At 44.3% G+C, this 25,340-nt stretch overlaps 1 protein-coding gene across 5 annotated transcripts; it reads left to right on the forward strand.

Annotated features, from left to right (window-relative positions):
* Window positions 1-236: 236 nt before the first annotated feature.
* On the forward strand, window positions 237-23,374 carry apc (APC regulator of WNT signaling pathway). 5 transcript variants are annotated; one of them, XM_071472152.1, is made up of 17 exons: window positions 237-718; window positions 12,259-12,414; window positions 13,472-13,559; window positions 13,846-14,083; window positions 14,325-14,433; window positions 14,650-14,763; window positions 14,961-15,023; window positions 15,115-15,165; window positions 15,257-15,343; window positions 15,492-15,669; window positions 15,755-15,955; window positions 16,112-16,207; window positions 16,474-16,613; window positions 16,703-16,780; window positions 16,864-16,980; window positions 17,090-17,304; window positions 17,389-23,374. In XM_071472152.1, exons 2-17 carry the CDS (start codon window positions 12,280-12,282, stop codon window positions 22,322-22,324), a joined length of 6,846 nt encoding a protein of 2,281 aa, XP_071328253.1. In that variant the 5' UTR covers window positions 237-718; window positions 12,259-12,279; the 3' UTR covers window positions 22,325-23,374. The 5 variants fall into 5 exon arrangements, with proteins under 5 accessions (XP_071328253.1, XP_071328255.1, XP_071328254.1 ...); XM_071472154.1 differs by having other exon boundaries at window positions 243-718; window positions 13,861-14,083; XM_071472153.1 differs by lacking the exon at window positions 237-718 and adding an exon at window positions 747-865.
* The last annotated feature ends 1,966 nt before the right edge of the window (window positions 23,375-25,340 follow it).

Genomic DNA, 25,340 nt, shown 5'->3' on the forward strand with positions numbered 1-25,340 from the left:
AATTAAATATTTTACCTGCAAATGTTGGTCCAGGCTTTTTGAATTACTGTTGGTTTAGAATAAAATATAAAACAATCACATTAATATGCATTTTAAACATCTGAAGGAAAATCGTTCAAATGGTAAAAAAAAAAATCATTCATCAACTTAAATTTCTATGACATGATTAGAATAAAACCCGTGGTTAATTCTTGTCTTATTAAAATCGAACTGAAGCAGATGCTATACAACAGGTTGTATTTGTGTTTTCTTAATGTTGTTTCACAGAAATCCTGTGTGATACATAGACAGAAGTAGATTACTTGTGTACTTTTAGTACTGAGACTTTGAACTACACAAAGCTGATTATACTTTAAAAGCATAGGCTTTATTTGTAATGTAGACTTTAATCGGTGGTACTATTACTAAAGTGAAGGTTCAGAGTACTTTTTCTGCATAGACTTTCTGGAGTAACTGTAAAGTAGTACTTTAGTACTCTTACGCCTGCAATCAGTGACACACACAAACAAGATGGCGGACCGCAGCGGCAGTGTGTTCACAACAAAAAGACCGTGCTAAAACTTTGTTTAACTTAACTTTTTCCGCTCTGTCCAGAGACATGAGAGGCCCCCGCCGCCTCTAACGACTCTTTTACCGGTGGCGAGTGTTTCCCGGGTCATGTTTCTGTGAAGCTGCCGCCGTCTGAGGCGGACTTTGGTCGTTTCCTCCAAACGAGAAGGTAAGAACGGCCGCGCTGTTAGCTTAGCTCCGTGCTAACCACTTGTTTTGGTTGGATGTCGGTGCAACACCGGACTCTGGACGGACCAGCGACCGTCACAGGGTTCAGTGGGACCGGGAGGAAGAAGAGCGGGTGAAATAAGATGAGGTGAAGCGGGTATTGTGTTTTTATTCCGGGAAAAAGTGGTAAAGCATTGGGTAAGTGGCAGTCGTACTGTGATTTTCAGCTAACGTTTAGCTTAGCTCACAGCTGGCCACTGTGCTACTGCTGGGTTTTACAAGCACTACTATGAGACTACAGCTGACTGGTGTCGGTAACTTGTGACAGATCAGACTGCAGTTTGAACCACTGCAGACAGTGACAGTGGTACTTCCACTGCAGTTCCTCAGGAGTAGACAGTGCACAGTTCTAGGTCAGTGTATAATGAGGTATAATATGGAGGGAGTGTTGGAGGTAATTTAACATGCCTCAGTTAAATGATATTGATAAATATAATTTCAGCTCTGATAATAACGAATGATGGTAAAATACACCTGTGGTCCAGCTGAGCTTGGCCTTCAATATTACAGACCGGTGGTTTTTAGTGCAGCTGTAGAAGACAAAAAAGTTGGTTTGTTAATGTGCAGCCAACATGAATTGGTTAAATAAAAGTTAATGCATTAAACCTTTTCTGTTTTATGGTGGAAAAACATGAATGCACCTGATCACTAATAAAGATGAAACTGTAGCTGTTCAGTTAAAACTGATGAATTCTTTCAGTCATTTGTCAGTCAAACCTCTTGTGTCTGTTTTCTGTCACAGTGAGTTTTAAACTGTTGGTCATACAAACCAAAATATTTGAGGCTGTCAACAAAAACTCTGACAAACTGGGATTATAGAGCAAACAAATACACAATAATAAATAATATAATATATAAAGATAATAAATAATCAGTAGCTGCTTTCCTAATTTATTTGAAACCTGTATTTGAACTACACATTTGTAGGACCACTAACTATGCGCGTATGCGCACACACACACACATCCGTGTGTGTGTGTGTGTGCGCATACGCACATGGGTGCTGTAAATCATGGGTTATAATTGGCTGATTGCTCAGTGAGTGTTTTCGCTCTGAAAGTGGACGAGAGACAAAACATCAACACAGTGGGAAAGAGAGAGAGACAGGTCAGGTCAAGAGGCACTGGACGTCAATACAGAGAGTTATGTGTCATATCTTAGAAGACTGATTGGTGATTGGTTGATTTCTAGTACTGCAGTACTAGTACTAAGTGTAGTACTACTGCACTGTAAGTATGTGAAGTATCAGCAGTCACTGAACTGGTTTCAATTGTGAATTCATTTAGAATCTGTTAGAGTCACTCTGTCACTCTGTCGTTCACTCTTCAACAGCAAACACTCAGGAGTTTCACTCAATAGTCAGCAGAAGATTCAGTTTTCAGACACAGTTATTGGTCATCATCATTTAGTGTCATCACTTTCAGTCTGTGAACTGTAGAGTGATGCATTGTGGGATTGTTATCAGGCAGTAGAGTCCAGTTTAACATGAACTCTACTGTTTGTTGGACTGTGTGAGGCTCTGAACAGTAAAACAGTTGGAGCTGCACTCTGTTCAGAAACATGTCACTGTCTAGACACACACACATACACACAAACAAACCTGTTAGTTTGAATATAATGTAACAACAGGAAACAACACAGTGTTTTCTGTCATGTTGTCATCAGGTTTCTGACGACATCAGTGCAAACTGTGTGTGTGTGTGTTAGTATCTCAGTAACCCGGTCAGGCTGCCTGCAGCAGCAGCTGCAAAGCATGCTGGGAATGAGAGGGGGGGCAGCCCCTCCCTCCTGTCCCCCATCTGTCTGTCTCTGGCTCCTGATTGGCTACTCGCTCACCCAGCTGACTGCCCTCTGTCAGACAGAGAGAGAGAGGGAGGGAGATGGAGGCGACAGCGATGGGGTGAGCTGCCATTTTCTCTTTCTTTATCCTGCATCTATGCATCTTTCATTCATTCATTTGGTTTCATCTGTTTTGATTTTGTGATGAATGGATTAGTGAGAAAGAGAAGAAGGGGGAGGAGGGTGGTGGGATAGAGGGGGGGCAGGAGGCTTTTCTTCCTTCATTGTCTGTTCTCTGTTCTTCGTTGGATTTAATTTATTCTGTTTTCTGTGATGGAGAAAGAAAGAGGGAGAGGGGGAGGTTGCATGGATGGAGAGAGGGGGAGGTGAGGGAGGCAGAGATGATGGAGGGAGGAGAGAGAAGGGAGAGAAAATGGCCGACCGGTGATGGAGGGTGAAGGAGACAGAGGGAGGAGGTGAGGCTGTTGTTCTGTCCTTCACTGTTTCACTGTTGTGTCCTTTATCGGTTGTTGTTTATTGTCAGACTGATCCAGGATCAGACTGATCACTGATCATTATCATTGATCAGAACGTGATTGATGATTTATTGATGAAGCAAAAACTGAGTCTCGTCTAACAAGAAGATATGAATCTGCAGTACAGTGTAATAGCATTGTAGTAGTGTGTAGTAGTACTGTAGTACAGTGTAGTACAGTGTAATAGTACTGCAGTAGTATGTGGTAGTACTGCAGTAGTGTGTAGTGGTACTGCAGTACTGTGTGTATCACAGGGTTAGAACTGAGAGGACCTGGTTTAATAAAGCTACAGCTGAGCTGCAGCTACCTCTATTATTGATTAATCTGCTGATGATCAGTGTTTCAGTGGATTGATTATTGATCCAGTAAAAGTGACAGTTTCATGTCTTCAGCATTTTTCCTGATAATTGGCAGAACTTATATTATAGATGAGTTAATTAGCAAAAATGTTGCTGATTAATTTTGTCACTTGATTAATTGTTGCAGCCGTAGAAACAGGATGTTTATGTTTTCATTCATGTTCATGTTTTCACACGTGTGTGTGTGTGTGTGTGTACTTTGTTTCAAGTGTGCAAGGTGTTTTTTTTCCTTTAGTGAAAACAATGATAAACATAAATACAAACAATAATGTTTAAATATTTGTCTTCAGACATGAATTTAATTTATAACTTTACAACTGAGAACCAAGTGTGTAAGGTGTATAAAAAGAAAACAACCCTGGTGATGTCACAGTGATGTCATCTTGGTACTTTCAGATTGGGCGTCAAAGTTGTTACGTTGGGGGTGTGGGTTATGAAGTCGGTTTTCAGAGTTCGTTGCATTATGGGAAATGTAGGCTTCAGTGTTTTCACAGCTGCACACATGAGAGCAGCTGATTGTGTGATGGATGTGTCTGACCTGTGAATGTTACTGTGATTGTTAGTGCTACAACCAATAATATGGATTATTCTTCTGATTGTTTTCTTGATTGATTGAATTTTAGTCTATAAACATTAGAAAAGTGAAAAACTCCACATTTGTCTTCAGATGCCAGGAAAATGTTCCACTATCCTGTGAGACAAACACAAAACACTCACTCTAGAAGTTGAAATCAGAAAATATTGTTGGCACTTTTATTGAAAAATATCAGATTAAAGGTTGATTTTCAAAATAATTGTTTTTTTATTTTTGTAATCAACTAATTGATTAACTGAATAATGGTATCCGCTCTAATTTTATGATCACGAAATCCTCAGACACAATATAAATGAAAAATCCAGGTTACCTGCAACTTTGCTGACATTTCAGTGGAGTGTGGTACAGAATTCAAGAATAACCCTAACCTTTCTGTTGTTACATAAGACTTGTGTTTATGCTGTAGAACAACAAGAGTCTTCAAAACGCTCTTTATTATAAACCTGTCTTCTAAGGAACAGGCACTGTGACTGAGCCAGAGCTCAGCCGGAGCTCAGCCGGCTCTGGACATTCAGTGTTGGTGGATGTTTGTGCTTCAAGAGGAGGAATCACATGTGCATATTTAATCCATGTTAATGCAGCACTACACTGTTATAGTACTGTGGTACTGCAGTATGTGTTGGTGTGTATCTGTTGTGATGAGCTGGTGTTAATATGATTCATGTGATAGTCAGACAGTAACATTAGTGCTTACACACACACACCCACACCCTGCTCAGACTGATCTGTTAGTCACTAAGCTTTATTAGACCTGAATCCATTCAAGGATTAATTCATAATTAACTAATGGTTACTGTTATAAAAAGGTAATTGATCTGTGTTGAGCTGAGCTGTCCTATACACTACTGATACTGCATTACTGATGATGTAGTTATACTGCAGTACTGATGATGTAGATATACTGCAGTACTGAAGTAGTTATACTACATTACTGATGATGTAGTTATACTGCAATACTGATGACATAATTATACTGCAGTACTGATGATGTAGTTTTACTGCAGTACTGATGATATAATTTTACTGCAGTACTGTCCTGTTATGCTGCAGTACTGACCTTGTTATACTGCAGTACTGATGACATTGTTAGCCTGCAGTACTGACCTAGATATACTGCAGTACTGATGATGTAGTTATACAGTTATACTGCAGTACTGACATAGTTATACTGCAGTACTGATGACATAGTGCAGTACTGATGATGTAGTTAGACTGCAGTACTGATGATGTAGTTAGACTGCAGTACTGATATACAGTGCATCTGGAAAGTATTCACAGCGCTTCACTTTTTCCACATTTTGTTACGTTACAGCCTTATTCCAAAATGGATTAAATTAATTTTTAAGTGAAAGTTAAAAAAAGTTTGCTTGAAAATTTAGCAAATATATTAAAAATAAAAAACACAAAAAAAATCACATGTACATGAGTATTCACAGCCTTTGCCATGACACTCAAAATTGAGCTCAGGTGCATCCTGTTTCCACTGATCATCCTTCAGATGTTTCTACAACTTGATTGGAGTCCACCTGTGGTAAATTCAGTTGATTGGACATGATTTGGAAAGGCACACACCTGTCTATATAAGGTCCCATAGTTGACAGAGCATGTCAGAGCACAAACCAAGACATGAAGTCCAAGGAATTTATTGTAGACCTCCAAGAGAGGATTGTATCGAGGCACAGATCTGGGGAAGGGTACAGAAAAATTTCTAGTCAGGGAGGTGACCAAGAACCTGATGGTCACTCTGACAGTGCTCCAGTGTTGCTCTGTGGAGAGAGGAAAACCTTCCAGAAGGACAACCATTTCTGCAGCACTCCACCAATAAGGTCTGTATGGTGGAGTGGCCAGACAGAAGCCACTCCTCAGTAAAAGGCACATGACAGCCCACCTGGTGTTTGCCAAAAGGCACCTGAAGGTCTCTCAGACCATGAGAAACAAAATTCTCTGGTCTGATGAAACAAAGATTGAACTCTTTGGCTTGAATGCCAAGCGTCATGTCTGGAGGAAACCAGGCACCGCTCATCACCTGGCCAGTACCATCCTTACAGTGAAGCATGGGGGTTGGTTGTTTTTCGGCAGCAGGAACTGGAGCTCCATGCTAGCAACGAAATGGAGGATACGGACTCGGACCACGGCCAGGAGCAGATGGAAGAAGCAGGTCTGGGTCTTATACTGAAAGAACTAAGGGAGTTTAGGAAGGACAACAGTCAGCAGCTGAAAGAGATACGTGAAGAAATAAAGAAAACTAACACTAGAATACAGGAGGCGGAAAAGAGGATCGACACGGCTGAAACTCGGATACAAGGGACGGAAGAAGCGGTTACGGAGCTACTGAAACTGCAGATACACCTGGATGCAAAGTTGACGGATTTAGAGGTTCACTCCAGAAGAGAAAACGTCAGAATCCACGTAGTTAAAGAGGGAGAAGAGGAGAACTCTCCATCGATGGTGGGTTATGTCGAGCGTTTGCTGCGGGAGGGCCTGGGGCTCCAGGGCTCCTTTGAGCTGCGAGTGGAGAGACCTCACCGCGCCCTGACACCGAAGCTGCCGCCGGGAGCTCCACCGAGGTCCATTGTGGCAAAATTGTCAAGCCACAGGATGAAAGAGGAGTTACTGAAGCTGGCCTGGCAAAAGCGTGGATTTTAACTTCACGGAAAAAGGGTTAATCTGGATCACGACTACGCGCCTGATGTGTTGAAAAAGCGAAAGGAATATGCCAAAGTGAAATCAGTACTGAAAGAGAAGAAAATCAGATTTCAAACTCCGTTCCTGGCCCGGTTAAGAGTGTTCTACCTGGAGGGGACAGTGCTGTACGGCTCAGCGGAGGAGGCAACCGGGGACATGGCGAAGAGGGGCTTCCCGGTCTTGGTTATTAAACACCCGGAATCTCTGCTGGAGCAGATTCAGAAGTTTACATGGCGAACGAGCAGGAGATCGGGGAACCGGGAGAGAGCAGGCAAGGAGAGGAGTTACGTGGGAAAACTACAGGCTTTTAGGCGCCAGGATCCAGCATGACTATAAAACATCGGTGATGCACGGGTCGTTGAAAGTCCCGAAGAAGAAGGCGTGAGATTTTACTCTAAAGAGGAGAATCCAGGGGAACCAGCTATCAGTAAGAACAGACTGCGAACAAGTACTGTACATTACAGGAACATTTTACAGGCTAAAACTAAGAACATACTGTAACGTCGGGAGTTTTGTTTTCCTCTGTCAGACAGCCGGATGGACACTAGAATAAAACTGCAAAGGGCTGAGGGCCCTCTCACACCGGCCGGTGAGGGAGGATTTCCCTCAAGGCCCTCTTATCATCAGAGCCTAATAAGGGTCGAGTTGAAGACCTCACTATTGGAAGTTTTTTTTTCATGTGTTACCTTGTTTGTGTTGTTCCTCATTAAGAGGCATGTTTTGCTGCTGTTCCATGCAGCTTGTGGGGTGCTGCCTGTGATACATTCAGTTAATGGTGACTTTTGTTTCTTTTCAATAATGGACACTAAATGCAAGCAATCAAAATAGCAACTTATAATGTGAATGGTCTGGTCAACCCTATCAAAAGAAGTAAGATTTTGACAAAACTAAAAAGAGACAAAGTTGAGGTGGTGTTTTTGCAAGAAACCCATCTTTCAGACACAGAGCATGCTAAATTAAAAAGAATGGGCTTTAAGTATCATTTCTCATCATCATATGCAAATGGGCATAGGAGAGGGGTGGCAATATTAATTTCCAGTAAAATTTGTTTTGAGTCTATATTTGAAAAGAAGGACACAGAAGGAAGATATGTGTTTTTGAGAGGGAACTTAAATGGTTCATTGATAACTTTGCTGAATATATATGTGCCCCCTAATTCTGATTGGAGTTTTTTTAGTCAAATATTTGAATTGATTATAGCAGAATACTAAATTGTGGGGGGGATCTCAATATTAGATTATGCCCTAAACTTGATTCATCAAAAACGCAGGTAGCTCAGCCCAGTCACCTGAAAAAAAAGATCAATTCGGCAATAAAAGATATTGGGTTAGTAGATGTGTGGAGAGAACTAAATCCGTCAAAGAGAGACTATACATATTTTTCTAATCCACACTTGTTGTATTCAAGGATTGACTACTTTTTAATCTTTGGTAAAGATTTACACAGGGTTGGGAATTGCAGCATAGGGATTATGGACCTTTCAGACCATAGCCCTCTGTATTTAAAACTACATCTCGAACAGGACCATAGAAACACCTTATGGAGATTAAATATACATATTGAATCATATGAAGGACCAAATTAAGAAGGATATTGCTAACTTAAAGACTTAAAACATAAAGACACAAATGACAAGAAAATTAAAGAAGTACTTAAAAAGAAAAAGAATGAAATAGATGAGATCTATACAAGAGATATACAAAAAAAGTTAATATTTACAAAACAGAAGTATTATGAAGGAGGTGGGAAAGCCAGTAAATTGTTGGCTTATAGGCTGAAAAAGCAACAGGCACAGAATTCAATCCATAAAATTAAAAACCCGATGACTAATTTAGTACACTATAAATTGGAAGAGATACAGAATAGCTTTGAAACATATTTTCAGAGACTATACTCTCAACCCCATGTTGATAGAGGGAAAATGGAAGATTTTTTTGAGAAAATTAATCTTCCTAAATTGATGGATGAGCAGAGTAACCAACTTGCAGTAGAAATTACAGAGAAAGAAATAAGAGCAGCTATAGCCCATCTCAAATTAGGGAAAGCCCCTGGCCCTGATGGGTTTCCTTTAGAGTGGTTTGGGATGATGGGGGATTCATTGATCCCTATGTTGCAGTCCACCTTTAATTGGGTCCTGAAAAGGAATATAATACCCACCTCCTGGAGGGAAGCAGTAATTTCACTTATTCCAAAAGAGGGAAAGGATAGATCTGAATGAGGTAACTATAGACCGGTTAGCGTGTTAAATCAGGACTATAAGATCTTTACACATATACTGGCCAAGCGAATTGAAGGACTGTTACCACAAATCATTAGTCTTGACCAGACGGGTTTTATTCATCAGAGACAAACCCAAGATAATATCAGACGGACTCTACATGTAATAAGTCATATAACAGAACAGGATTTAGAAGCAGTATAAGTAGGACTAGACGCAGAAAAGGCGTTTGATTGTGTAAATTGGTCTTTTTTGTTTAGAGTCATAGAAGAGTTTGGTTTTCACAACTCCTTTATTAAGACAATACAAGCTCTTTATGATAACCCGAGGGCCAGACTTAAAATTAATGGTGTAGTTTCGAACCCCTTTTCACTGGAATGGGGAACAAAGCAGGGATGTCCAATTAGCCCCCTTTTATTTGCGATTTTTATTGAACCCTTGAGTCAATGGATTATACAAAATAAGAACATTAAAGGAATACATATGAAGGGAGGAGAACAAAAGATTTCCTTGTTTGCAGATGACATACTGATACAGTTATCCTGTCCAGAACAATCTCTAGTACATTTGTTTTCACTTTTGGATCAATATGGATCTTTCTCTGGATATAAGTTAAATGTTTCCAAAACACAAATTCTCAGTTTCAATTACAGTTCCTCAGAAAATGTGAAGAAAAGATATATAATTTCAGTCGGGAAGCTGAATCCATGAAGTATCTGGGGGTGAATATACCAGCAGATTTGTCAAAACTGCTCTCACTGAATGTTCTCCCCCTGAACAACAAAATCAGAGAGGACATTGGGAGTAGGATTTCTTAATTTTGGTTCTCGTATTGAATCTGTTTAAATAGTTTTTCTGCTGAGGTTATTGTATCTCTTTCGATCCCTTCCACTAGATATACCTGATCAACAGTTTCAGGAGAGGGATAAACTCATCTCCAGGTACATTTGGCAGGGGTGTCAACCAAGAATCAAATATCAGAATTTAGAGTTAGCAAAAAATGAGGGGGGGGGGGGGGGTTGCGCCCCCATGTTTAAAAGATTATTACATTGCAGCTCAGTTGAGACCGTTAGTGTGTTGGTGCAATCCAGAATGTAGTGCTAGATGGAGGGAGTTGGAGGGGGCCACAAAAGCAGAGTTCCCAATTCAAGCGGTAATAGGGGATAAGGGTTTGATGAATAAGTTAATTGATCTGGGAAACCCCTGGATTGGTTTACCACTTAAGCTGTGGAATAGGGTAATAACTAAAAAGAATTTGAAAGAGGCGATAAAAGTACTGAGATGGTGTGCATTTGATCCAGATTTCATGCCTAAAAATTTGGATGCAAGATTCAAGGCCTGGAAAACTCATATTGCATATCAAGCATATTGTACTTTTTTGTGTAAGCGGTCAGTGAACATTTTTCAAAATCTAAAGAGACAATTTGGTCTAAATAATGATGACATCTTTAGATTCTTACAGGTTCGTCATGTTGAACAAATAAGGAAAGAGATTAAACAACAGCAATGGGATAATATTCTACTAAAAGTATTTATGGATGCATATGTTTCTGGCCCAGCCCAAAAAACTATCTCAAGACTCTATAGGGGTTTACAACAAATGAAGGGTAGCTCATTGCATGTCAAGCAGAAATGGGAGAGGGAAGGAAATCTAGTCTTAAGCGAAGAAGATTGGGAATATTTATGTGAGATACAATGGAAAACTTCAAATTCAACACTATGGAGAGAATTTTGTTGGAAAACCCTTCTTCGATTTTTTTTATCACTCCAGCTCAAAAAAGACGCTATTCCAATTCATCTACATGTTGGAGACAGTGTGGATGCCTCGAGGCAAATCATTTTCACATATTTTGGTCTTGTTCAATATTGTTGCCTTTCTGGCAGAAGGTCTACAACATTTTGCAAAAAGTATTTCAGACAGATATTACTTTTGAGTTTGCATTATTATATTTAGGAGTTTTACCATCAGAAAATGTCTCCTCTAGTGACAAATACTTATTTCAGATTCTAAATGCCGCTTCTAGAAAAGTTATAACAAAGAAGTGGCTAAAACTAGAAAAACCTACAGTGGACGAGTGGTTTGACATCATTTATAACATTTTTAAGATGGAAAGAATTACTTTTGCATAAGACTAAAACAGGGACTGTTTTTGAAAAGATGGGAAAGATGGATTAGATAGGTCACTCCCATTTGTCCATCGTTTGTCTAGTACTAGGTGTTATATCCATTTCCCTTTTTCATCTAAGTTTTTCTTTTTCAATCCTTATGCATCAGTATATATTTTTTTCTCTCTAGTATAACAGATGTACACCCCAGCATTCTTGTTCTAAGGAGTTCTCAATTTTTGTATTTCATTAATTTCATCTTTTGTGTGATTGAGGGAGGAATAATCATCCCTATCTGTATTGTCAGTGTAATTGTGGAAGTATTACAGTGCAATTCAGTTGTAATTTACAGATGAATGGATGAGATTGGTGATTTGATATGTGAAGAACATGTGAACCATGAAAATCACAATAAAAACAGAATTGAAAAAAAAAAAAAAGAAGAAGAAGAATGGGAGAAACTGGCCAACATAGGTGTGCCAAGCTTGTAGCATCATACTCAAAAAGACTTGAGGCTGTAATTGCTGCCAAAAGTGCTTCAACAAAGTATTGAGCAAAGGTTGTGAATACTTATGTACATGTTATATTTTTGTTTTTTATTTTTAATAAATTTGCGAAAGTTTCAAGCAAACTTTTTTCAGTTTGTCATTATGGGGTATTGTGTTTGGAATTTTGAGGTAAAAAATGAATTTAATCCACTTTGGAATAAGGCTGTAACATAAAATGTGGAAAAAGTAAAGCGCTGTGAGTACTTTCCAGGGGTGCACTGTAGTTGCACTGCAGTACTGATGATCTGCAGTTATACTGCAGTACTGATGGTGTACAGTTACACTGCAGTACTGACCTAATTATATTGCAGTACTGACAGTTGTACTACAGTACTTATGTAGTTATACTGCAGTACTTATGTAGTTATACTGCAGTACTGATGATGTACAGTTACACTGCTGTACTGATGATGTAGTTGTACTGCAGTACTCAGGGTCAGAGCAGTAAAGCTGTGTATACACTGATGTCCTGTTGTCGCTGGTTTGTCCCTTGGCAGTGTCCGTACCTATATTCCTGCACAAAGAATCTGAGGTCAACCTCGATGCTCAACAGTTAAAGCATCTGATCAATAACAGCTACATCCAGTAACTCGCAGTATCACAGTACTACAGTACCACAGTACTACAGCTGTGTATTCTGGTTTGTGTTTTACAGGTCAGCCACGGGTCCTCCAACATGGCGGCAGCGTCGTATGACCAGCTGCTGAGGCAGGTGGAGGTGTTAAAGATGGAGAACTCCAACCTGAGACAGGAGCTGCAGGACAACTCCAACCACCTGACAAAACTGGAGACTGAGGCGTCCAACATGAAGGTCAGTGATAGTACTGCTGAAGTACTGCAGACAGTAGTACTGATGGAGCCCCCCCAGTCTCTCTATCTTCAGCCCAGAATAGACCTGTGGTATTTTTCACCAATCACGCGCTGCTCTGAGCTTCAGAATGAGCTCCTTGTTGTTGTTCAGAGTGAGATATCTGTCTCTGTGTGTGAGGATCTTTGGTTTGCCACAGATTGGGAAGGGTTAGGATCCTGTCCCATCGTCTTTATTCTCTTTTCTTTGTCCTTCATCTTTTCTGTTTGTTTTCTTTTGTCTTCTGTTTATCTTCCTCTCGTTTTTCTCCATCTGTATTTATACTGTTTTTGTTTTAGTCTCTCTCTCTTTTGTCTGTCAGTTTTCATCTTTCTTTAATTCTTCATTTGTCTCACTGTTATGTTACATGATGTCTTTATTTGCTTTAATTACTCTTCTGATTTTCTTTGTTTTTTTTTTGGTTTCATTTGTTTTTTTTGTCTTTTATTTTCTGCCCTGTTCTTGTTTTTTTTATTTAATTCTTTTTGTTCTTCAACTGTTTCTTTAGTTCTGGTTGTTTTTTCTGTGTATAGTTCCGCGTAACCTTATTTTCATGTCTCTGTCTGTTGTTTTTTCAGTTGTAGTTTTATTGTTCTTGTTGTCAGTGATTCTTTATTGTCCTGTTCTTCCTCTCCAAACACACACTCACTTCCCGTTTCCCGTTTCCTGTTTCCTGTTTTCTGTCGATGAGCAGCAAACAGTGTGAGTGTTGTTAGTTTCATCATGTCGCTGTATGAACGCTGTCGTTTCATTGTGGTGAGTGACCAAAGCCTCAGTGAGAGTTCAGTCTCAGTCTCAGTCTGTTGTTTTCATGTTTTGTCAGTGTGTTTATTTTTATTAATCATTAATAATGTTGTATTAATGCTGATTATATTTTAAAGGTTCAGTCTTTGTAATATTAAAGTGTTGGTCTCTGGCACCCTCTGTGGTCACATCAGAAAACACACTGTGGCAGACAGCGGTGCACTGTGATGTCAATCTGTACCTACTGTAACTGTTATTTTCTCCTCTTGTAAAACAGGAAGTCCTGAAGCAGCTGCAGGGAACCATAGAAGAAGAGTCTGGAGAGGCATCTGGATCTCAGCTTGAACTCATTGAAAGACTGAAAGGTGAACAAAACAAACGCACCCATCATCAGGTAGCAGACGAACAGTAGGGATGGATAATCAAGATTTTATCTACAACTGTTCCTGATACAGCTGATTGATCTGGTGCTTTATCGGTTCTCTGATCAGTTCTGTGTGTTATTTTTTTAAAGGAAAAATATAACCAAATAAACAAAGAAGAGTGTGTGTATATGTGTGTGTACACATATACACATAGTATAGTACTAGCATAGTACTGTATGTAGTATCGTACATACACATAGACACAGTATACGCTCTGTGTAATCAGATGTCTCTTTCCTAGAGATGAGCCTGGACCCCTCAGGTTTCAAGCCCAGGTCAAGGCCTCCTCTGCCCCCCTCGTCCTCTTCCAGCTCGACCTCCTCTGGCTCTGGAGCTCCTGCAGGAGCAGTTGGAGGCTCTGGAGCTCCAGGCCCCGCAGTAACCACGGCCTTCCCCAGGAGAGGGCTCCCGTCTGCAGGCAGAGACAGCCATGACCGCTGCCTTGAGGAGCTAGAAAAGGAGAGGTACTGTTTACAGTACTGAGAGTACTACCACTACCGTCTGCTGTTCAAGTACTACTATATATACTGCTCCTCCACTTGTAGTACTGTAAGACATAAAATACCTTAACAGCAGTGCTGATAGGACCAGGATGTGTTTTAAACAAGTCTCTCCTTGTCCTCCTCTGTGATTGGATACCATTGTTGCCCTGCCCACCCCCTCCATCTATGTGCTGCCCTGTGACTGGCTGCTGCTCACTGGCAGGTCTCTCCTATTGGCTGAGCTGGAGAAGGAGGAGAAAGAGAAGGATTGGTACTACGCTCAGCTGCAGAATCTCACCAAGAGGATCGACAGTCTGCCACTCACTGAAAATGTAAGAAAGCTGTCAGGCCTACAATACCCATGATCCTCTGCTGCTGTTACTCCTGAGTGAACTGGTTTAAACAGCAGTTGGATGTCTGAACCAGTCAAATCTACAAAGAGCCAGAGGACATTAACACTGAAGGAGCAAAGTGAACTATGACTCCCAGGGTGCATTTCACTGACAGTCAGCCAATCACAGCACAGTAAGTTTTATTTCTTGTTTTAGTTTACTCTGCAGACGGACATGAGTCGTCGACAGCTGGAGTTTGAGGCGCGTCAGATCCGATCGGCAATGGAGGACCAGCTGGGCTCCTGTCAGGAAATGGAGAGGAGAGCTCAGGTAGGGACACACCTGTAGATCTGATCACCTGTCTGAAGGTCGCAGTGTGGACCCAACACTCACATTTAAGATGTCTGTGGGGTCGTTAGCAAAGATAGGATGTTTGACGTAGTTCCAGTCCTTCTCCTTCTCCCCCTTCTTGCCAGCAACATACAGTGAATATAGTAACACGTGTGTATGTGTGTGTGTGTGTGTAGGCTCGTGTGTCTCGTATTCAGCAGATAGAGAAAGACATCCTGAGACTGGGAGCTCGCCTGCAGGTAAACTCACGTGACACAGTGACATGTTGATGTGTATTGCAGTTCTCTCAGGTGTTTAGTTCCCCAACCTGTTCTCTGTCTCTGTCTTTAGGTGGAGGCAGCTCAGGGGGCGAGTGACAGCAGTGGATTGGCAGGAGCTCAGGTGAGCAGCCTGGTTTTATTCTGATAGTCTTTAATTTCTCTTCTTTTCTTTTTTAATTATTGGTTTGATGTTTTTTTTTTTTCTCGTCCAGAGTTCCAGCAGCCGATTGGACCACGAGCCGACCAATGAAACAAGCTACTCTGTGCCTCGACGAATCACCAGCCACCTTGGCACCAAGGTTAGGATTCTGCCCTGCAACACCCCCACACATGCCCCCAACCAAAATATTTAATCACTGCAGGAAATTAACTTTTGTAATGTTAATAATCAGGCATCAGTGAAAACACTTTTTCCCACTGTAAAATGCTCTGCGTCACCGCCTGCAGGTGGAGATGGTGTACAGTCTTCTGTCCATGTTGGGAACTCATGATAAAGATGACATGTCGCGGACACTTCTTGCCATGTCGAGCTCGCAGGACTCGTGCATCGCCATGCGTCAGTCTGGCTGTTTGCCGCTGCTCATCCAGCTGCTGCATGGCAACGACAAGGACTCCCTTCTGCTCGGTAACCATGTTGTTTTTCTGTTGCAGGTAACTCTCTCACCTCACCTTTTCATTAACTAATTTATATAATTCTTCCTGTTCCCCAGGTAACTCTCGCGGCAGTAAGGAGGCTCGTGCGCGGGCGTCAGCAGCGCTGCACAACATCGTCCACAGTCAGCCGGATGATAAGCGAGGACGGCGTGAGATTAGAGTGCTCCACCTGTTGGAGCAGGTACGCCATTACTGTGAGGCCTGTTGGAGCTGGCAGGAAAACCACGAGAGGGGCGTTGATCAGGAGGACAACCCCAGTGAGTGATGTCACACACCCATCAGCCACTCAGAGGAGAGAGGTCTCCTAAACAAGCCAGAAGAAACAGGAAATACCATTTGAGTCAGAAAAAGATAAAATACAATAAAGTTAAAGATGAATTTGACTGATTATTATTGTGTTATGTTGTGTTCAGTGCCATCTCCGGTGGAGCATCAGATCTGTCCGGCTGTCTGCGTCCTGATGAAACTGTCCTTCGATGAAGAACATCGGCACGCCATGAACGAACTTGGTGAGTCTGACAACAAACAGCTGATTGACTGAACAACTGCTTCTTTGTTGAACTGTTTGTTTTCTGACTGATTAAACCATGTTTCTCATACCTGTTAAAACTGATTTGTCTTAAATTTAAGTTTTGAAAGATATACAGTCTCAACCATCTTCACCTTTGTGTTGTGAATTTGTTTATTGCCACATGGTTTTGTTTCCTCGTCTCACTGACCGACTGTTTCCTCTTGTCCCTCCTGGTTTTGATCTGTGGGTTATTTGTCCCTGCAGGCGGTCTGCAGGCGGTCGCCGAGCTGCTGCAGGTGGACTGTGAGATGTTCGGTCTGAGCAGTGATCATTACAGCGTCACTCTGCGGCGATATGCCGGCATGGCGCTCACTAACCTCACCTTCGGAGACGTGGCCAATAAGGTTTACAACATGTTTACTCATCGTTTATGTTTGAAATGTTTTGAACTTTTTCAACATGTTTCTGAGTGAAATATTTCATTATCCATCAGGCCACGCTGTGCTCAATGAAGGGCTGCATGAGAGCGATGGTCGCCCAGCTGAAGTCTGAGAGTGAAGACCTGCAGCAGGTACCGTCACCTGTTACTATGGCAACTGTCTGGCACCTGTCACCATTGCAGTTTGTGTGAATGAATGTTGTTTGTGTGTTCAGGTGATAGCGAGTGTTTTGAGGAACTTGTCGTGGCGTGCTGATGTCAACAGTAAGAAGACGCTGCGGGAGGTCGGCAGTGTGCGAGCGCTGATGGGCTGTGCCCTCGAGGTCCAGAAGGTAAATAAAAACAAGTTTTTTATTTTATGGTTTGTTTTTATTCTTTTCTTACTTAGCGTATTGAATCTCTTCTTCCGTGGTTTTTCACTGCTTCTCTCTTTTCAATCAGGAGTCGACTTTGAAGTCTGTACTGAGCGCGCTCTGGAACTTGTCGGCTCACTGTACAGAGAACAAGGCAGATATCTGTGCGGTCGATGGCGCTCTAGCATTTCTGGTGGGAACTCTGACTCACCGCAGCCACACCAACACGCTCGCCATCATCGAGAGCGGCGGTGGCATCCTGCGCAATGTGTCCAGCCTCATCGCCACCAATGAGGCACACAGGTAAACAACTAACCAGATAAACAAGTAAACATGTTGACCCAGAACAGCTACTGCAACCTCTGCTCCCTCTGTGTCGTCTTACAGGCAGATCCTGCGGGAGCACGGCTGCCTGCCAACTCTGCTGCAGCACCTGAAGTCTCACAGTCTGACAATCGTGTCCAATGCCTGTGGGACACTCTGGAACCTATCGGCTCGAGACACCAAAGACCAGGAGGCATTATGGGAACTGGGCGCTGTGGGCATGCTACGTAACCTCATCCATTCCCGCCACAAGATGATTGCCATGGGGAGCGCTGCTGCCCTGCGTAACCTGATGGCCAATCGCCCTGCACGCTACAAAGACGCCAGTGTGGTGTCACCTGGCGCCGGTGCCCCATCACTGCAAGCCCGCAAACAGAAGGCGTTGTTTGAGGAGCTAGACGCACAACAGCTGTCTGAGACTTTTGACAACATCGACAACCTGAGCCCCAAGGCAGCACACAGGAAGGGGCGTGGCTGTAACGGTACTGGAGGAGGAGGTAGCACGACGCGCTCGTACACCAACACGCCAGTGCTGTCAAGCCCGAAGAATGGAGATGGAACAAAGAGGACAGGGGAAGAATCGGCGTACCCTCGGCCGGTGTTCCCACCCAGCGTCCGAGCATCCAGCGACAGCCTCAACAGTGTCACAAGCGCTGATGGCTATGGCAACCGCGGCAAGACCAAACCGTCATCAGAGCCGTTCTACTCATCAGACGAGAGTGGAGCCAACAAGTGCTGCGTCTACAGGAAGTACCCCGCTGATCTGGCCCACAAGATCCGCAGCGCCAACCATATGGCTGATGACGATGGGGCAGAGCTGGACACGCCCATCAACTACAGCCTAAAGTATTCTGATGAACAGCTGAATTCTGGGAGACAGAGTCCGAGTCACCGCGGCGGCATTGAGAGTGATGATGATGACGGGCAGGACTCCAGGCTGAGGAGGAGGAACGATGGCAGCGAATCAGCAACAAGCAGCAGCCGCATGACAACTGTCCCGCCACCACGCTACGTTGTTGTCACTGCAACATCAAAGTACGGTGGTGACTCAACAGGCGAGCAGCCAATAGACTACAGCCTGAAGTACGGCACTGAGGCCTCACGCAAACCACTGTTTAAGTCAGAAGAGACCACAGCCCCATCCCTTCCCCCTCCCCAGTCCACTGCTGCTAGTAAACTCCGCCCCCCTCCTGCTCCAGCCAATCGGGTAGTGCCTAAAAATAACCAGGAGTCAACTCAGACGTATTGTGTGGAGGACACACCCATCTGTTTCTCTAGAGGCAGCTCGCTGTCATCGCTGTCATCAGAGGAGGAAGAGGACGGTGATGTGATTGGGAGGAAGAGGAGGGGTGGCAGCATTGTCACCGCTGCTGGCGGCAGCAATGACTACCCAACACTTCCTGTCAGTGAGAAAGACGCACATGAGCAGCAGCAGCAGCGACAGCAGAAGGAGGCGGAGAGCCAGACTGCTGCCGCTCCCTCCACACGGGGGCGACGAGGTCATCACCACCACCATGGCCACGCCCACCACCACCATCACCACCACCATGTGACATCATCATCCGGCACCAGAACTCCTAAAAGCCCGCCGGAGCAGCCATACGCTCAGGAGACACCACTGATGTTCAGCCGCTGCACGTCCGTCAGCTCCCTTGACAGCTTCTCCACCTCCTCCATTGCCAGCTCTGTGCGTTCCAGTGAGCCTTGCAGCGGCGTGCCAAGCGGCGTGGTCAGCCCCAGCGACCTGCCCGACAGCCCTGGGCAGACCATGCCACCAAGCCGAGCCAAGACGCCACCTCCACAGCCAGTGCAGAAGACTAAGGAGGAGGAGACATCCAAGAAAAAGGACGAAGAGGAGAGCAGTGCCGACGTCCTGCTGCACTTCGCCACCGAGAGCACACCACACGGCTTCTCCCGAGCCTCCAGTCTGAGCGCGCTCAGTCTGGACGAGCCATACATTGCAGCAGAGATGAAGAAGAAGAAAGAGGAGAAGGAGGAGGAGGAGGAGGAGGGAGCGAATGAGGAGAGGAAGGAAGAGGAGGAAGCAAAACCTATCCTTGACGAGTCGGACGATGACGATGACATTGAGATCCTGGAGGCTTGCATCAACATGGCTATGCCCAAGTCGTCACGAAAACCAAAAAAACAGCAACAAGCAGCACCACGGAAACCCAGCCAGCTTCCTGTCTACAAGCTCCTCCCACCTCAAAGCCGCACCCAATCACAGCAGAGGAAGGATGTGCCACTGCCACCACCAGAAGAGGTGCCAAGAGTTTACTGCGTGGAAGGAACGCCGCTCAACTTCTCCACCGCCACCTCACTCAGTGACCTCACCATCGACTCTCCGCCCAATGAGGAGGCAGCAGCAGCAGCTGTCATACCTATGGTGCCGCCCACCTCCACCGAGAGAAGGCGACCTGGACTTCCCGAGGGTGAGAATGGTGATGACATCCTTGCCGAGTGCATCAGTGCCGCCATGCCCAAAGCTAAACCCAGAAAACCAATCAGAGTGGCAGCAAACAGCGAGCACCTCCAAGCCCCACCCCTCCCTCCTCCTCTTCCTCCTCCAGCCCCGCCTCCTCTCAGCTCTCAGCAGAAGAAGAAGCCAACATCGCCGGTGAAGCCGATGCCACAGCGGGTGGCGTATGGCATCACCACATCAACAGCCACCAAAGCAAAACCAGGTTTTGCCTTTGACTCGCCACGACACTACACACCCATCGAGGGAACGCCATGCTGCTTCTCACGCAACGACTCGCTGAGCTCGCTCGACTTTGACGAAGATGATGGCGGCGGCGACAAAGAAGAGGAGGAAAGGAAAACAAAAGAAGAAGGCAGGAAGAGGAAGCAGCAGACAGCAGCTGTTTTCCCTCGAACCAAACCTGCAAACAACCAGATGGCAGCGGACGAGAAGCAGAAGTTTGCCATCGAGGACACACCAGTCTGTTTCTCCAGGAACTCGTCACTGAGCTCGCTGAGTGACATCGACCAGGAGAACAACAACAAGGAGTTCGCCCCGCCACCACCACCAGAGCCACAAGATGGAGGCAAAGCAGGAACAAAGTCTCCTGCTCCTGCTCTGGTTGAGTCAAAGCCACGCCCCCCCACAGCCAGCGGTTACGCCCCAAAAGCCTTCCATGTGGAGGACACGCCTGTCTGCTTCTCCAGGAACTCGTCGCTCAGTTCGCTCAGCATCGACTCTGAGGACGACCTGCTGCAGGAGTGCATCAGCTCTGCCATGCCCAAGAAAAAGAAGAAGGCTGCCGCTGCCACCATAGCCACACCGCTTCCTGTTCCCAAAGCCGAAGACGGCATTCTGGCTGAGGAGGAGCCTTCAGAGGCACCGAGAAGCCCCACCTCCCCTGACTCAGAGTCATTTGATTGGAAGGCAATCCAAGAAGGGGCCAACTCCATTGTCAGCAGCCTGAATGCCGCTGCGGCTGCCTCGTCGCTGTCCCGCCAACCATCATCAGACTCGGACTCGGTCCTCTCCCTGAAGTCTGTCGGCTCACCATTCCGGCTCCCAACAGCCAATAATGCAGAAGAAGAGGAGATGAAGGAGAAGGAAGAGGTGAAACGAGGAGCGAGGATTCTGAAGCCGGGAGAGCGCAGCACGCTGGAGGCCAAGAAGAAGAAGGAGGAAGAAGAGGAGGAGGAGGCAGCGAAGGGGGTGAGAGGCGGGAAGAAGGTGTATAGGAGTCTGATCACAGGAAAGCCGAGGGCAGAGCCAGCAGCAAGGGGGCGGAGCAAACCAAGAACAGCAGCTGTGGCCAAAGCTCCGGGCAGCAGCGATGACAGAGGAGGCGGGTCGTCCCGAGACTCCACACCGTCTCGCTCCACAGCAGCCAATCAGAAAGGGGGGAAGCTGTCACAGCTGCCACGCACAGCATCTCCAGGAAGTGCGTCATCATCATCATCAGCCTCCAGACCAGCCAAGCAGGGCGTGGCAGCAAGAAGCAATGGCGGCATCCCAAGGAGCGAGTCGGCGTCAAGGGTCGCCAGCTCCACAGTGGCAAAGAAGCAGAAGGCAGAGCCCGAGAAGCCAGCGCTTGTCCGCCAGTCGACCTTCATCAAAGAAACGCCGAGTCCAACATTGAAGAGGAAGCTGGAGGAGTCTGCTTCCGCAGTGGCAGCGGCAACTTTAGAGTCACCATCCAGTCCTGACACACAACTACCGCCAACAACCAGGAGACACGACGTCAACCGCTCACACTCTGAGAGCCCCTCACGCCCACAAGAGGTGACATCATCACGTTTCAGCCGCACTGGCACCTGGAAGCGGGAAAACAGTGGCAGTGGAGGCGGAGGGAGTGGCGGGAAACACTCAACATCATTACCACGCGTGGGGACATGGAAACGGACAGGAAGCTCATCCTCAATACTGTCGGCATCGTCGGAGTCTAGTGAGAAGGGACGGAGCGAGGAGGAGGGCGCCATGAGGTCAAAGGGGACGTGGAGGAAGGTGAAGAGCGGCAGTGGTTCGACCGGCCGCAGCTTTGCTGACAAATCAGAAGATGTGTGGGTGCGTCTGGAGGACTGTCCAGTCAACAATCCACGCTCCTCCTCTTCCTGTTCAACCCGCTCTCCCACCGCCACCAATGCCCCACCCATCATCGACAGCCCAGCCCCCTCCAAGATCCCGTCCTCATCCTCTTCCTCCTCCTCAAACCTCAACCTGCGCCGCAGCTGTGAAAGCCTTGACGACAAGCCACCGCCCCAAACACAACAACCGCAGCAGCAGCGTGGTCAGCAGCGCAGCGGCACCGTGGCAGCACGAGTCAGCCCTTTCAACTACACGCCGAGCCCAAGGAAGAGCAACGCAGATGTCACTACTACCACCACGGCCACCAGTACAACATCAACATCAACTACTCCCACACGACCTTCTCTCATCCCCACCCCTGTCACCAAAAAACGGGAGCCAAAAGGAGGAGAGGGTGGCAGCGGCAGCAGTGGCGGCGGTGGTGAGCGTGGCTCGTACATCGTGACGTCAGTGTGAAGAATCTGGATACAAAAAGGAGCAAGTGTAAATATGGAGAGAGAAAAGTGTTTGTGAACTAAACTGTACAGGAAGTGAGTCTGTATTTAAGTGCTAGCCCCACCCCCTCACCTCCCTCCTCTGCCATTATTGGCTCCTCTCACCTGTCAGTCAAGCTTCTTTATTCAATGAGAGAAAACTTTAAAAAAGAACTTTTTATGTTTTTATACCACTAAAATGATGTGTAGCGCTTAGCTCGATGTCCCTGCATGGCCCCGCCCCCACCCTTAAAGATGACAGTTACCATGGTGACATAACAATGATGATGATAACAATAACAATGTCTCTGCTAGCTGTAGCGTCTGAACTGATGTTTTTTTTAATGGAGTTTTGTTCTGTGGAAACTGAGGATCTGTCTGATGTAACTGAAAAATTCACCTCAATCTGTTTCTGAAGTTTTTGCCAAATTCCTTTGAAAAATCTGAGAATCTTCTCAGAGTCAAAGTTAAACAGAATCATCAGAATCCAAACTGTTTCCATCTCATCTGGAACCAACTGTTTTGTTTTTGTACATTTTCTAACTGGTCTGCTTTTTTTCACATCTGTCGTTCAGGACAGAAGAGAAGGTTTTTCAAAGTTACAGTGGACAGACACATGTTGATGGATGTAGAATTTTTTTTTTTTTTCCAGAACCTCACACAAACTGTTTTATTCCAGGGAGGGAAGTTTGCTGCTGACTGAACTGTAAAAAATTAAACTTTGTGAGGAAACTGCTGATTTCTGAAGATTTTTGAAATCATCTCTTGGCTGAAAACTTCCCACTCTGTGTCGCCTTGGAAACAAATAACACTGTAAAACGTAAGTTATTGCTGTAAAACCTTAAAACCTTTTAACTTTGAAGCACATTATGTAAAACAAAATGATTTTTGCCAAAACATTTCCACAGTTTTATTCATGGCTGTAAGTTGATCTTCACTGTTTTTATGTTGTTGCTGGAGGAAAAAGGCAAAAACTTTTTGGTGAAATGTTAAATCGATAACAAAGAATAAAATTCAACATTTTAGGTGCAAACTGGGCTGGTTGTTTTTATTGGTGTGTTTCAATGAAGTAATAAAGTTTGTGTTTTTTTTGTGCCAAAGCCCCAAAGGGACATGAGCTAAAAACTTAAGAAATGTCCACTCAAGGCCTCCGTAGTGGGATGCGCAGCTCGATCCACTGTTTGAATATTTTGCATGTTATGACAAAAATGGTTCTGTCGATCTGATGGTAACATACAACATTCTGTTCTTGAAGGAACCATTTCTCACAATAAAACTTTATTTCAAAATATAACTTTTTGCACATTGTTTCCTTCATACGCCAGCTTTTTAAAATAGAACAGTTTGTTTTAATATTATGACTTTTACCCAGATTATTACTTTGTCCTCAGTTATACCAACTTTAATTTGGAATTTTAGGATCTCTAACATCTCATACAATTATTTTGAAAAGTTAAGTTTTCTGTCTCAAAAATGAAAAATCTGTCAAGTTTAGTTTGACCTTTTATATTTTCAGTTTTAAAAATCTGATTGTCTGAGCAGCAGAATAAAAGTCTCAGTGGAGATGTGTACAACATTTAATCAGTTTTAAGTTTTTAACATAAAAACAATAAGGCATGTAGACATGGTCTGGACAACCTGCTGAAGTTCAAACCGACCATCAGAATGGGGAAGAAAGGTGATTTAAGTCACTTTGAATGTGGCATGTTAGTGCCAGACGGGCTGGTCTGAGTATTTCAGAAACTGCTTATCTACTGGGATTTTGCCAAACAACCATCTCTAGGGTTTACAGAGACTGACCTGAGACAGAGAAAATATCCAGTGAGCAGCAGTTCTCTGGGAGAAAATGCCTTGTTGATGTCAGAGGTCAGAGGAGAATGGCCAGACTGCTTCGAGCTGATAGGAAGACAACAATAACTCAAATAACCACTTGTTACAACCAAGGTTTGCAGAAGAGCATCTCTTAACACACAACATGTTGAACCTTGAAGCAGATGTTCTACAGCAGCAGAAGACCACACTGGGGGCCACTCCTGTCAGCTAAGAACAGGAAACTGAGGTTGCAGTTCACACAGGCTCAACAAAATTGGACAATAGACGATTAGAAAAATGTTGCCTGGTCTGAAGAGTCTTGTTTTCTGCTGTGACATTCAGATGGTAGGGTCAGAGGTCAACAACATGAAAGCGTGGATCCATCCTGCCTTGTACCAACGGTTCAGGCTGGTGGTGGTGGTGTAATGGTGTGGGGGATATTTTCTCGGCACACTTTGGGCCCCTTAGTACCAACTGAGCATCATTTAAACCCCACAGCCTACCTGAGTATTGTTGCTGACCATGTCCATCCCTTTATGACCACAGTGAACCATCTTCTGATGGTTGCTTCCAGCAGGATAACGCACCATGTCACAAAGCTCAAACCATCTGATTTCTTGAACCAGACAATGAGTTCACTGTACTAAAACGACCTCCACAGTCACCAGGTCTCAGTCCAACAGAGCAGCTTTGGGATCTGGTGGAACAGGAGATTCTCATCATGGATGTGCAGCTGACAAATCTGCAGCAACTGTGTGATACTGTCATATCAATGTGAACCAAAATCTCTGAGGAATGTTTCCAGCACCTTGTTGACGCTATGCCACAAAGAATTAAGGCGGTTCTGAAGGCAAAAGAGGTCCAACCCAGTACTAGTAAAGTGTACCTAACAAAGTGGCCTGTGAGTGTATATTCCTAATGTTTGAATGTTTCCAAAAAGTCACGGTTCTCTCAAAATAAAATAAATACATGTAAACATTTTTTAGATTATGTTATTTTTTTACACATTTACATAAACATACAAATGAGCTCATTATTGGAAATGTGTTATGTTTTAGTGATAAAACACAAAAATGCTCTGTGAAGTGTTCAGCTATTAATATTTAACCTCAGTTAATTTCACATGCAGTTTGTGTTGACAGAGACTTTGTAATTCTTATAAATAAGTCTTTTTATTCAAATCTTCA

This window comes from Trachinotus anak, unplaced genomic scaffold (assembly GCF_046630095.1).
Source record: "Trachinotus anak isolate AG129_WGS33_773 ecotype Australia unplaced genomic scaffold, CSIRO_AGI_Tana_v1 ptg000035l, whole genome shotgun sequence".
NCBI lineage: Eukaryota > Metazoa > Chordata > Actinopteri > Carangiformes > Carangidae > Trachinotus > Trachinotus anak.